This window comes from Cygnus atratus, chromosome 11 (genome assembly GCF_013377495.2).
Source record: "Cygnus atratus isolate AKBS03 ecotype Queensland, Australia chromosome 11, CAtr_DNAZoo_HiC_assembly, whole genome shotgun sequence".
NCBI classification, from domain to species: domain Eukaryota; kingdom Metazoa; phylum Chordata; class Aves; order Anseriformes; family Anatidae; genus Cygnus; species Cygnus atratus.
Window position 1 is genome coordinate 5299415 of NC_066372.1, and position 14920 is coordinate 5314334.

Consider the following 14920-nt stretch of genomic DNA (forward strand, 5'->3'; position numbering starts at 1 on the left):
TAGGATAAAAGATAAGGATTTTCTTTATGCTACATCACAGCTATCACATTTCTAGACAGTATAGGTTAAAAAGGTATTGCATGCAATTTTAAGAATTATGTCTTGATTTATTACTAGTTGGGTTACAAAACAGAATTTTAGTTCATATACTTGTGCTTGTTTAACTGTGCAGGGCAAACTGTGTACTGTTCCTCATTAGGGCCCCAGAACCACAGAGACCTCAAGTGAAGCCGCCTGAAGATATTGTGCGTTCAAATCATTATGATCCTGAAGAAGATGAAGAGTATTATCGAAAGCAGCTCTCATACTTTGATCGGAGGAGTTTTGAAAATAAGCCGTCTGCACAGGTTCCTGCCAGCCATCATTCTGAGACCACCAAACCAATACATTCACAAAATCAGCTGAATTTCTCCAATTATTCTAAGTAAGATTGGGGGATTTATTTTCTTTTTAATTTGAAAGGAGAAAAGGGAGGCATATAGGACTAAAACTGAAATTCTGCAGCTAATAGAATTCCAGGGGTTTGTGGTACCTAATAGAAACTTTGTGTCTGCAAAGTCAGTTTCTCTGTTTAGATGTAGCTTTAGTATGAAAACATAACTTTTTTTTGGTAAATGGAATGAATAATTTCTGTAGTTTTTGAGATCTTCAAAGTGTTACTTCTCTTGCGTACCACTTTTTAACAGCCTGTAAAGTATTTCTTTAGTGTAACTAATAATGAGTGCGCAAACCTCTTTCAAAGCAGAGGTTAGTTGGTTCTAGTTTTGCATGCATTTGTTTTGCAGACAGGCTTCTACACACGAGCAGTGTTTGACATTAGGAAAGTGAGTCTTCTGGGAATATTGTTGAAGCCAGAATTTAATCTCTTGATGGAAACATCTGCTTCCTGTATTGTTCTGCTTCCTTGACATGGAACATTTTGATACAAAAATTGTGTGAAAGCTCATGGTACAAATTTAGCTCAGGTAGAGGACTGGTTGCCTTGGAGGATACTTGCATAAACTGAATACTTTCTACAGTTTCTTAAACTTTCATAATTCAGTTCAGTTCAAACCATAACACTACGTTTGTAGCTGTTCATGTGGAAAGCTATCATGGCTTGCTGCATGAAGGCTGGAAGTCAGTTGTTTTTTTTTTAAGGCTTTGGTTGCACTTCTACTTGAAATCTGTACTATTCAGATCAAGCAGAAAGGCTGGCAAGCTTAATGTAAATGGGATCTTTGGAGTAAAATAATGAGCTAACTTGCTCAACTTTTATACTGTGACACTATGTTCAAGCTGTCTTAAGTATACTCAATACACTGTGTTCCAGTGCTTGTCTTAAAGGATTTGAGCTAGGAATCCTGTTCCTGTTTCTATAAGATTGTTATCTACAGTATCTTTCATATTCACAGTTCACAGAGAAAAATCTTTCCAAGAGCTTGATAGGTTTTAAAGGAGTTGCTAGTTTTTTTAATCAGGAAGTCTCCACATGGTAACTTTCTTATTCAACCTTTTTTTAATGCTCAGTAATGAACGTATATAGTAGTCTGTAACCAGTTTTGATTCTTAGTCGAGGATGTTATTTACTCTTCCTTTTCATTTGTCCTGTGTCTTCTGACAGGAAGATTAGAGCCTATTTGTCTTGCTATTTAGACATCATAGGAAGGGGCCTGGAAAAAAAGAGTCTTGGCTGGCCTCAGTGTATTGCAGTAGTGTTCAAAATTGTTCCCACTTACCCAAACACCGTTACCCCATAGAAGGTCCATTTTGATCAGTAAGCACCTGAGCGTGTTGCCATAACAAATGCAACTAATGCTGAGGGAGGGATCCTGTAAGCTTTTAGCAAGTAATTGTGAAGATTGTAAAATTCCTCAAACTGAATGTGCAAATTTTCCTTACTCTCTGCATTGTTGTTAAACACAATGGATAATGTGAGCAATAAATGCAGTGACGGAGTTCTTTGCTGCAGAACAGCTAAGAGTTGAGAGGGATTGTTCCATACTTCTGCCTACCACTTCTGACTATCGTGACATCTTTATTCTTCGCTCAGTTTTGGGTTTGTTGTGAGTTATGCTTTAACTTTAGGGCTTGTCTTACAGAAAGGTGACATCTAAATGGCACAGAGAAATAAAATAATATTGTTTTTAAGTTTGATACAGTTTCATATGTTGGGACAAAAATATGTAGATTTTTTCCTTTATGGAAGAGTGTACTCCTTAATGGAAATGGACAGGCATGGGAAAGAAAACTTATCACGGGTAGTCTACTGCAAACAGACAAAAGATTAAAATATTATTGGAAGTAAGTGGAAATAAACATAAAAGACCACAGCTTGACAGAACTGTTTCCAGAAGCATACTGTAGTGTGCTTGTTGAGAAACAAAATAACTGATTTGAGAGAGTTCACATTTAAGACTATCCTCTTTACCCAACTTCCATTTTATACCCTGTTACTTCCTTGTTCTTTTTTCTCTTTTTCCCTACTGTATTTCTATAGTGATTGCTATTTTGTGAGTGAACTTGGTTAAAAAAAAAAACAAACAAACAAAAAAAACTCGGGACTAAATTCAAATGGTTATTCAGGAACTGCTGATTATGCCATTGCTTATTCCTATATAGTCCTTATAATATATAATCCATATAATGCATTGTGGGTACCGAGGACAGATCTTATTTTTTTCAGTTAAAAATATTATTGTTTAACATTAAGTTATGAAAATTCTTTACTGTTTAGTAAAGAAGTGATGATTCTAATTAAGTGAATTTAAAAAAAATCAAAACATGGAGTAGGAAATGGCTTCAGAAATAGTACAACTTTAATTACAAGAACTTCATTTATACACTTAAAAGCTACAAGAGTTTTATTGTAGACTTCTTTCGTTACATACAGTTTCTTAACAATGCTGTTGAAGTTGTGGCTGACCCCTAGTCAAGGAGCGTGTAACAGAAGAATGTGCTTTGTATTATATCGAGCTCTTTCGGTTGAGTTTGTGTTATCACTGCTGTCTCTTATGCTCTCTCCATCAAAATGTACAGCCACATGCTGCCTTTTTTTCATTTCCTCAGGAAGCTGGCAAGCAGCTCCGATAGGTGTGGAGAATGATTTCTGGCTGGTGGGCTTCTGTGGGTTTTGTTCATGTCTCTCCTTCTGCACGTTAATATTCCTCGCTGAGAGGCAGTCATTGCAGGTGGGCAGTTTTCAGAGAAGGCAGCTACTACCCACTTGGAATGAAGACGGCAGTGAACAGCCGTAACTTCTGTTGCTGGATAAATTGCTTTATATAAAAATCAATGTGAACAGGAGCTTCTATAGCAGATTTAAATTGTGCTGGTTTTTTTCCAACATTGATTTTTAAAGACTCACTCATACCAGTGCTGTTTAGTTTACTGAGCATCACATTCATGTGGTCTTGAGGCAGACTTGGAAAAGTTGCTCAGCCCTCTTCTTAGTTTCATAACATTCTCCTCTGAAGTATTAAGACTGTAACTGTTGAGAATTGTTGCCTGTTAAGTTTCTATGAGTGTACGGGAAGTGAAGGGATGATGGAAAGCTGTCCTAATGTAAAATGGATTTAACATAAAAGCAAGTTAAATGTTAAAAATGGAGCGACAGACACCAGTATGCTTATCATTCTTTTCTGTTTCTCCAAGTATACCTAAACACTGTTAAGGTGTTTCTTCAGGAATTGTTAAACATGCTCAGAAGCATTTTAGGGTGTGGTCTTTGCTATTTGGTGAGCCAATAGAGCTATTTAAACACTTGCTATGAGTGTACCCTCAGAACATGATCTGTAATACACAGAAAGTTGCTGGTTTGGTATGTTGAGACACAAGAAAGATTAACACAAATTGGCCCATAAACAAGATTGTTGGCATTTTTGATTTGTTTTGCTCACTTTTTCAATACATCAAATAACGGTTTGTTTATATGGATCTTAACAAATAGCTTAGTGTGATCTCATTCTTACTTTAGCATCTGTCATTGTGAGGCACTCAGTGCCTAATTCACTGACAATCTCACATTAAATATAGTTGGCGATGATTGTACGTATGCATATGGTAAAAGTATTATCAGAGACATCACTGTTAAAAATAGTTTCATTGTTGAAAGAACCTTGTCGTATGAGAACTGCTAGGACTTAACATAAAAAGTGTGAAGAAATAATATGCTTAAGATAGAATGACCATTTTTCTTTCATTCTTCTATTGCTGTTTGCTTTGCCATCACCTAGATTTCTTGGCTCTTACACTAGCTATGACTACTTGAAAAGGAACATCAAGTGGTAAGACTGTTGTTGATGTGAGGATGTTTTCAGGTGTCCTCTCCCTGTTACATTTCATCACAGGCATTATGTGCACTTAAAATTTTAACACATGAATTCTGAAAGTCAGTGCAATATACTGAAGTCCAAAATTAAAGGTCTTTGTGAAATCTTTCATTTCATGAAAGAAACTCTCTTTTGAAGACATATTTCTAGTATAAGCAAGAAATATTTTGAAAATAAGATTTTTAAAGTTATCTACGTTATGCACATAAAGCTAGTGAAGCTTAAGCTGACTGCATTTCTAATTAAGATGGCATTGTTCAAATACTAGGTGTATTTAGAAAATTTACACTAGAACCCATCCTTCTTCTGGATAATTATGCTTTTCAAAAACAACCCACCAACCCCCCAAAAAAGTTGATTTATATTGTTTTGAAAATAGAAAACACTTTTAAAAATTTAAAATAACCCTAAACAAATCTGAAAAGTGAAGATCTGTAGGTAATCATGCAAATACACCTGAAATGTCATCTGCCTTTTGTTTGCCATGGTTTGTGTTACTAATCTTAAGATTCAATGTTGTCTTGAAATCTCTTGTGCTTATCAATGAATGTTTCTATACTTGAGACAAGATATTAAAAAAAGTATTTTAATGTTTATAGGAAGAGATGGAAATGAGGTGATCATAGAAGAAAAATATAGCAGAAGCTCAGCACCCTGAGGAAACTGAACCATCAAATGCTTTTTTCCTGTATTTCAATAGGGGGAAGACAACTGATGCAGAATCAATGGATAGATCTGTTGGTGAAAAGCGCTATGAGCCAGTCCCTCAAGTCACAACTCCTCCTCCTGCTCCGTCAGTACAGTACACACAACCTCAGTCAATAAACAGTCCTGTCCTGTCTCTCCCAGCCCATCACAAGCCTGCACTTTCTGAAGGTGAGCAATTAGAAGGCTAACTTGTCTTACAGGTGGTACAAGTATCACTTCTCAGCTGCTTGTGTGGATGCTTCAGTATGTCTACAATGGTAGCTATGTTTTCATTTAACTGATATTTGCAATAATTATTACTGGAAATAACTTACTACTATATTGAAGTTGAATTTTGTTGAATGATTTGAGGATCTTGTCTGAAACCCTAACTTCCAGGTGTCATTAGTAACTATAACTGTCTCTTCCATACTAAGTGGTCTCAGCAAAGATAAAGTAAAATTTTCAGTACTTGAAGATGTCTTTATCAGTGCTTTTGGATGAGAATCCTTTAGGCATGAATGTTTCCTTTTCATATCCTTCAGAGGAATGCCCAGTCCAGTTGAATTTTGCAGTTCCATGTGAGTGCACAATAATATTTTAATATTGGTTTTCTCTTTTTTCATAGTATAAATTGGTCTGTTTTAATAAAAATTATTCCATTGTATCTACCATGTATCTCTTTAGTGCCATGTAAGATGATTTGCTAGAATGTATGAAATGGGATAGATGATCTAAGAACTGAACCTACAAATACGTATTTTATATAGTAGATCAAAAAGAGAATAAATGGTCTCCCTAGGTCTAGTGTATGTGACAAGAAATTCTTGATCGTTTTTGACAAGTTCTGGTGTTTTTATTTGTATTGCAGTTAACTCTGTCTCTGACCCACCTCCACCTCAGAATAAGCCAGCAATTTTCAGATCCTCTAGAGAGGACACTGTGCAGTCCACTTTTTATCCTCAGAAAAGCTTCCCTGACAAAGGCCCTGTTAATGGAACTGAACAGATTCAGAAGACAGTCACTCCTTCTTACAACCGCTTTACAACAAAACCTTACACTAGTGCTGCAAGGCCCTTTGAGCGTAAGTTTGAAAGTCCTAAGTTCAACCATAATCTCTTGCCAAATGAAACTCAGCATAAACCAGAGTTGCCATCCAAGTCTCCAAATTCTCCTCAACCAATTTTGAAAGCACACAGCTCATCACAGCCTCCTGAATTTGACAATGGAATGGATACCTTCACTGTACAGGTTGACAAGCCTAAATATCAACCAAATAATGTTAATGCTGTGCCTAAAGCCATTCCTGTAAGGTAAGCTTCTTGGTTTTTGTTTCCAATAGTATGTCTATAGAACTTAATATGTGAAACCATACAGCTTATTTTTTCCTGTGCTTCCAATGCTTCCAACTTCTGTTGATGTTAGTCCATAAACCAAGATAGGTGGAAGATTGGAACTATGATTCTAAAATCGTGTAATCGAAGAACATTCGGAAAGATATTCAATGTACGTCCAATGTTCTTGTCATTTTGCATCCTATCATTAAAAAATGACATGATTTCTTTCCCACTTCCCATAATATAATTATAAATCCTCTGGTAGATAGCAATGACTTGTCTTTCTAATTTGTTTCTAGAAGACAGTTAATTCCCAAGGGTAGCTGTTGCTCCAACTTGTATTTTCTCTGTGTGCTTAGAGAAAAAGTTCTGGGTACACTTGTATAAAAGATATTTCAAAAGTAATTATAAAAAGACACCAATTCAGCAGTTTCATCATGGTTCTCTGTACTGCAAGACCAAATATTAACTGCTTAAAAGCACCTTGCATTTTCCTAACACATTTGAGCTATAAGAATTATGTCAACAGTAAATTATAGTACTCTAACTGGAAACTTTTGCTGAGTTCTTAAATTACTAATATTTTCAGAAGTGTTTTATTATCCCAATTTCTAAATAATATTGAATAAATCACACTTAATCTTGCTTGCTGTTTAAGTAACTCAGAAATGTAATAGAAGAACAAATTGTATTTGCTCATAAACACTTGAGGAATGTTTTTAATGCTGTGCAGTTGCAGACTGCAGAAATACTGGCTGCTTTGATTAGAATACTTTTGCAGTATGCAATCTGTTCAAACTAGCTATTTGATAAGATAATATTCTGTATTTCTAGTTATAGCCTGACAACCTGGAAAAATCTGTGTACTTTTAAGGGTTTTGTTTTCAATGTATGTCTTGCAGCTGTTAAGTTTCTCCTTCCGTAAAGCTGAAAGAAGGTTCAATGGGGCTTGAATTAGCATTATTACTTGTTATGTTATTGAAGTCATAATAGAATTTTGGGAGGAAAAAGATGATTTGGATGTATAATACATCTGTTTTTACTAAACTGAAGTCTGTAGCAGGGGACAAGCTGTTTCAGTGTAATCCCAGAGGTGAGCATTTGCAAACATAAGATTCAAGTGGTCCAAAATCTTGCTCTAACTACTTTTTGGACACTTCCAGTGTTTATATACTTAATTTTTTGTTTTCTTTTGGTGGAAGTGTCCTCTTCTCATGGCAGAACTTGAACTACTTGGATCTTAGGCATTCTACACAATTGAGTATGGGACACAGTTATTCTCTCCTGAAATCAATACTAGCATACTACTACCAGGACATGCACTAATAAAATTAGTCAGAGGAAAGTGTGCCACTGACTTTCAGGAAGAAATACTGATAAAACTGCTAGGCTTCATCTCTGTTTTATAATTCAGCCCTTCAGCACTAGAGGATGAGGAGGAAGAAGATGGACACACTGTTGTAGCCACAGCAAGAGGTGTATTTAACAGCAATGGTGGTGTATTGAGCTCCATAGAGACTGGAGTTAGTATTATTATACCACAAGGAGCCATTCCAGAGGGAATAGAGCAAGAAATATATTTCAAAGTATGCAGAGACAACAGTATACTTCCACCTTTGGACAAAGAGAAAGGTAAGAACTGTCACTGCAAGTTGTTCTGTTATTTAATATTAATTATTTTGTGACAACAGCAAAATAGGATATGAAAATATGTTCATACGCTCCAAGGCATTTCATGTATTTCTACGTGTAGGTACAGGATATACATCTCAGAAACAGGAATTAGAAGGAAAAACTCTTCTGCTTGATATTGGAAGTTGGAAGTAAGATAGAGGCCCTAAATTGTAACTTGAGAATATTTAATTTATTTCAACACTTGAAAATATTCAGCAATTTAAAATATTTTTTTAATATTTTTATAAAGAAAAAACAGCTTTGTGTTTAAAAAAAAATCTAGATTTTCATATAAATCAAAGTATATTCCTGACTACCTTAGTAATGGAAGTTGAGTAGTATGTCTTATTTGAGTGATTAATTTTCCTATAGTCTTTTGTTCACACCAGTACTTTATATATATGCAACTTCTGCCCTGTCAGATTAATTTATTAATTTAAGGAAAGCAGTAAAGGGTTTAACTTCATAAATGTACAATTAAAGTATTACTTGCAATAAATATGCAGTTACTTTATAGTTCAAACATAAGGTTATTTGGCTGAGGAATATGTTATGTTATGTTTGGAATTTAAAACTAAAAATAGGCCTACACGTTTGTATGTTCTGCCTTTTGACTGTTAGGATAAGGGGTCATAAGCTTTTGAGCTGCAGGGAGGCTTCATTCAGCTCAGTGTGCCGTAAATCCATATGAGTAGAAAGAACATCATGAGCCATTACAGAACAAGCAGCTTGAACAAGGCTGCTTACAGATTTGAGGATTTGTTTCTTCTGTTGCAGATTTTGAGGTTGTCGTATGTATCATTGAAAAGTCACTTCAGTGCCCTGAAAGGGACAGCAAGGAATAATTTTGGGAAGTGTTGTTTTTTACTGACAGGTCAAAATGATGGTATTTTCTGTAAAATTAAGTTGAGTAGCTCTACAATGTAATTACGTAATAGTCTGAACCAATTTTGAGAAGAATGGTAAGCAGTTTTTTTCCTCTTAACTGTAGGTGAAACACTTCTTAGCCCCTTGGTAATGTGTGGGCCTCATGGACTAAAATTCCTGAAGCCAGTGGAGCTGCGCCTGCCACATTGTGCGTCTATGACCCCTGATGGTTGGTCTTTTGCTCTAAAATCCTCCGACTCCTCGTCGGGTATGCTGTCCTCCCTCTGTCCTTTTGGGGCTTTTGGGTGCTATCGTATAATTTAAGTTAATTTGGCTAAAGGTGATGCTGTATAATATAAAGGACTTGATCATTGTATTTGTGTCAAACTCTCCCATTTCATTTTCATTACAGATGTCTTTCTTACATTTACTCATGGTGCAAATTCATTGCTAAAACCATGTTTGACAGCAGAAAAACAGAGTAATATCTTTAGTCTCTTGAATATAATCGTATTTTTCTATTCTGTCTTCTTCCTTGAGGACTGCTACAGCTGAATACACTTGAAATGATATCGCACTAAAATTGAGAGGAAATGATTATGTACCTCTGATTGGCCTTTGTAACATAACTGGTGTTTGTTGCTTAATTAACCATATAGGTCTCTGGCAAATCTTAACAATCTGCATGCTCATAAATCATGACTTAATGCTTGTTAACTGTTTCCATGTGTGCAAGTTGATGCTAACAACTGGGTCATTTAAGAAAACTGTAGTGTTTCAGTAAAAGCATTTACAATTCATTCTAAAGTAGCTGGATTTTACACAAGACTTTTCTTGCTTGTTTCTGCCTATTTTTCCTCTACCGCCTTTTATCCAGAAGTTTCTGGTTGATAGTAAAAGTTGCAACTAGGTTGCAATTTTATTTACCTATTCATTTTACCTCACTCTGGCTTTCTGGGAGCAGAGAGAAAATGCATTGGCTGAAATTGTTGATTAGAAGCCTGTGTCTGAATTCCGGGCAAATTTCAAGCAATTTCATGAAATGGCTATGAGGTTACAAAGACTTAAACAAAACAAAACCAAAACAGTTTGCACATTTGCATGGGGGAAAAAGTCTTAAGGTTTTATTCAGCTACCTTCAAAACTTACGGTGGAGGACATAAACCATTATTATGTACGTATGATCTAAGTAACAACTGAACAATGTACTTCTGTATACAGCATTTAAGCCACCATGTATGCATATCTTCTGTCACTAATGTATCTATCACTGTCAACACCAAAGCACTGATGCTTTGAAAGATTAAAGCATCAATCTCCTTGATGGGGATTCAGTAACCTAGAGGTATTAATGGCAATAATTTTTAGTTTTTATAAGATAATATATGCATGTGTTGCATGCATCTATTTAACAATGTGTGTATACACGGCTGCGTTAAAACATGGATGCATAAATGTTAGGGTCCCTAAAGATACGACACCTATGTACAAAAATGACAAGACTTTTGTAACTAATAACACCTGTTCATGAACTTACTTGAAGTGAAGGGAGAGGACTCAAATGATCTAAACAATAACTGAAGTTACTGAGACATTCTTCTCCCTTTCTAAAGTGGGGTGGGGGGTGTGTGTGTGTGCATGTCTGAGTGTGAGAGCAAGAGCGTGTATACTTAAATGCTAACACTTTCTGTATTGTAAATATAACACCACATTCTGTTAATCGGAAATGGGATGTATATCATAACATTGCTCTTTTGAGACAAACTTTAAAATTAGGCAATTCTGTCTTATGATATGTAAGTAGACCATACTGTGTCTTAAATAAATAATTGTTTTCTCTCTTTTTAAATAGTTGCTTATGGGACTCTGATTTTTCAGGTGGTTTTATAGTAACAGTTTATAGAACTCTGGGGGTTTGTCCTCTCTTCAGTCGTCTGTTCTGCCTCATCTTTTCTGAATGTATTCATGTTCTGTCCCAAAAATGACATTCATTTGCACTTACTAACATCCTTTCTGCTACACTGAAGCCTCATATACTGATGTTTTATAGTTAAACCCCTTCAAATGCTTGAATGAGTCGAATTAAAAAAAAAAGCCTTTATGGTCACACATTATAATGTATTAGTACAAAATACTGAAGGATAACTTTTTCGAAGCAGTTCTATGTAATTATGGGAAAAACATTGTCAGCAGCTAGAGGTTGCAGTGACAACAGTCTCATCCTCACTATATACTTCAGAGGAAAGGCTGGAAAAGAGTCTGCTGTTGTGTCTTGTGGGCAAAAGTAGGACCTGGTACTCCTACAGTCCTGTTCTACCTTTCTACTAATGTAATGGATCTTGTGAGTTTTGAGACTGAGTGGAACTTCCTGCATCTATAAAACAAAAAATCCTCCAGCATTAATAAGCTTCTTAACTGAAATAAGTAGTTTTGGCTGGCTGCAGTAAACCTCTTTGTATTCTGGCTATACACAGGCCACTTGTACTTTTTGTCTGTACATCAGATGTTGCCATCACTCAGTGCATTGTGTACTTCATTTTGTTTTCATGAGTTCAAGAAAGTTATGTGGAATTTACATCAGTCTCATTTAATGCAGAGGTCTGTGGTGTATGCAGTCTATGTGACTGGGTTCTCCAACTTGTTGCACATTTCTCTAGAGAGATCTTTAACCAAGCTATTGAATGCCATTTATCTGGAAGGCTTAACAGAGAACTTGAGTGCATTTTTCTTTATTCTACCATAGTGGCACGATGATACTTTTTCTGTAGGAGTTGCATTTAGTAGTAGCTTCAGGTGGTTAAAAGGAGGAAAAAAAAAAAAAAAAAAAAAAAAACTCCAGTTGAAGGAGACAGCTGAGTATGCAGCTAGGAATGTAACCTTTGTCTGGTGAGATTGCAGCTGATGACTCGCATTTGTAAAAGAATATTACACAGCACCTTTGACCATGAGTGGAGAAGTTCTGTTGTAAAAGTATATATCAGCAATCTAGAATGTTTTTTAGAACGTCAGTATTTCAGGCTTTTAAACTGCTATACTGGCTGTAGCTGCAAAATAATTCCTATTGTCTTCAATAATTTTCATACTAGAAAATAAAACTACCAGTGTGTCAGTGCTTAGTTACGTAACTTCTGCTTTGACCCACTTGTAATCAAAATAATTCTAAGGAACTTCAAATGCATCCTAACCGTGGTAGCTTTTAAAATTGTCCAATTTTTTTGGCCAATCAGGAGAGAACCAGTGAGTGTTTGGTTAACTGTTAATGCTTCTGAAAGGGAAAGCATTATGTTGGTGCTGCAGAGTAAAATGACTTATATCTAATGTTCCCTGAGTGTCAGTCACAACATCTGCTTAGAACATCTGATCTATCCTGTATTGTATGCAAATGAGTTTAAAATAAAATAGTAATGTGCCAGCTGTAAGTTGAAGGGGAAAAAAAGACCTGTTGATTCAGAACTTAAAAACTCCTATCCAAAAGCTTGGTTGTTTCAAGATGTGCACTGTTTGACAGCAGATACTAAACACCAGCATTGTGTTTTCCTCCCACAGGTGACCCCAAAACCTGGCAGAACAAGTCTCTTCCTGGGGATCCAAACTATCTTGTTGGAGCAAACTGTGTCTCAGTCCTAATTGACCACTTCTAAATATTAAGTTAGCTGACTGAGTAAATAATGTGAAACTGAGATGGACCTTACGTATAAACTGAACCACTCTATCAAGTATTAACTGTTCTATAAGTGATAATGGATCTTAGTATTTAAGCATCTTGCTTTAACTAACAATGGTTTAGCAAGTACACTCTTTGAACCATGGTCACAATACATGCCACAAGCAGGGAGTGTACAGTGGGAACAAGGTAGGGTTCTTGCAGGTTCTGTATGCTTTGGTTTGTTGGTTATTATTTTGTTTATTTTTCATTATTGTCCTAAAGGACACTACTAGTATTTCGTAGTTTAAAAACTGAAAGTACCAATGGGATTATATTCAGAGGAACTGAATTTGGTTCGTACTCCACTCGCAGAACTACAGAATTTGGCCTGCAGTTTTAGTACTGTGTGTTTTGTAATCCACAAGACTACATTTTGGTCTCTAGTTTTTAAATGACTTTCTGTGTACGTGTCCAATGAAATGGCAGTCAACTTTGGTAGCACAGTTTAGATGTTTTCCTCTGAGAGGCCAATACAAACACATCTATCTACCTATTCTATGTGGAAAAGTTGTCATAAGAACAGGGGGGAGGGGGAAAAGCATGTGGGTGACTATGGTTCAGTTGCCTCTGTGGATCTGTAAATTAACCACATTATTATGAACTATTAACCAGCAGGGATGCCTTACCCTCATATTTTTAATAGTCTTAGCTCTCATAGTTCTCTGTATTTAGTTTGTATGGCTTTTGTGCTTACCTAGATAATATATCATGAGAGACTGGGGAAAGAGAGGAACAAAAAAAAATTATGAATTTGGTTTAGAGAATGAGTACTGTTTGTTCATCAGTCAGAAGAGAGTCCGAAGAAAATGATGGTATGTTTTCTGCTATGCATTTGAAAAATTTATAGATGTTATAGACTGCTTGTATATAATGCGTGCATACCACTTTTGTTCTTGGTTTGTAAATTAACTTTTATAAGCTTTACCTTTTTATATATATAAATATATATAAAAACAAACACAGTTTCTTAAGGATATCTTTGTATTCTCATACCTTTTGAGCCTTGAACTTTGACATCTGCAGCAATAAAGCAGCATTTCTACAACATACAAACAAGGACATTTTTTAAAAATGCACAAAGTTGTTACCTTTTTAAGTGCTGCATTTAAAGAATATAAGTCGGAATTCTCTACTTTGATTAAATTCTTGAAAAGTATCCCTACTGTAATTTGTCATAAGGATGCTGTACTATGTGCCCTGAAATGTATTTTTTTACTAATAGACAGTTTATTACGGCACATTGGCACTACTACTGTTTAGATAATATACCACTGCATTCTGTTAATGAGTTATTAGCTATTCAGGTGTGGCTGATTTTTTTTCTCTGCAGTTATTAAAATTACACATTTCTAAATATACAGAATAAAACTGTTTTTAAAATAATAAAGGAGATTCTAGTACCTTATTGTTTCTGAAATGCATTTATGTGAACACAACAAAATGAGTTTTGATTTCCAGCATAAGTGGCTAGCTGGATTCTGCCATATGTTCATATGTGAAGTTGTTGTACTCTACAGCAGGGCTCCCGAAATGATGAACTCCAGAGCGGATCTGGACTGTGTTTGCCAGTGTGGATCCACTGGAAATACTCAACACGAGAAGGAGTGTTGGATTGGTCCCTGGAGTCACCGTGTTGGTGCTCGTTTACTTACTATACCTGTTCTTCCAAATGGTTTGGTAGTGTTCCAGTATGTCCATTTACACAGTCCAGCTGTAAAGTATTAGAGATACTCCTACAGAATCCCGTGATGAGGCCTGTTTGAAGCATTCAGTGACAACGTAGTAAGCTAATCCTGTTCTATAAGACAAAGTAAATTCTCAATGTGATTTTGAATAATGCTGAGAAACAGCGCATAACTGTTTGTTCTGTACTTTTACTGACCAGCTAGTGAGTTCTGTGTCTCAGGCATGACGTATCTAAGAAGAGGCATTCACTGCTGCTACTACTACTGATAGCTTATATCTCAACTCTTCAGAACAGAGAAAAAACTTGAATAGCACATAACCTGTTCATGTTAGGATAGCATATTTCAGTTGTCTTAATGATATGTTGGGGTATCATTTCTTGAAGCCACAGAAAGAAAGTTTCCAAAATGGCATGCAAAGGATCTTGGAGAAAATTCTGATGCTAAACTTTCAGTGTTCTTTTCTAGTTCAGAGCTTAATAAAAAAAGTATGTGAAACACTACAAAAGGAGTCAGCCAGAGGATGTTAGGAACACTGAAGTTATGCTGTATGGACTGTTCGCAACGGTGATACTTGGTTCTTCAACATCATGAGTCTAGCATGCTCTGAGGTATAACCATCTGGAGTTGCTTTTACTGTAATTATAGAGATAA

The 14920-nt window shown here is 35.8% G+C and overlaps 1 protein-coding gene across 11 annotated transcripts in view; it reads left to right on the top strand.

The window, feature by feature from the left end:
• TJP1 (tight junction protein 1) overlaps positions 1-13968 on the top strand; it is a 164207-nt gene extending 150239 nt beyond the window's left edge. For 7 of the 11 annotated variants that reach the window (XM_035553837.2, XM_035553844.2, XM_035553853.2 and 4 more), the window contains 6 exons: positions 200-424; positions 5011-5186; positions 5869-6310; positions 7749-7966; positions 9000-9143; positions 12422-13968. In XM_035553837.2, the coding sequence (XP_035409730.2) occupies positions 200-424; positions 5011-5186; positions 5869-6310; positions 7749-7966; positions 9000-9143; positions 12422-12516 (1300 nt within the window). In that variant the 3' untranslated portion in view covers positions 12517-13968. The remainder of the gene's footprint in view (positions 1-199; positions 425-5010; positions 5187-5868; positions 6311-7748; positions 7967-8999; positions 9144-12421) is intronic. The other 4 variants (XM_035553854.2, XM_035553842.2, XM_035553856.2 and 1 more) reach the window with 2 other exon arrangements.
• The last annotated feature ends 952 nt before the right edge of the window (positions 13969-14920 follow it).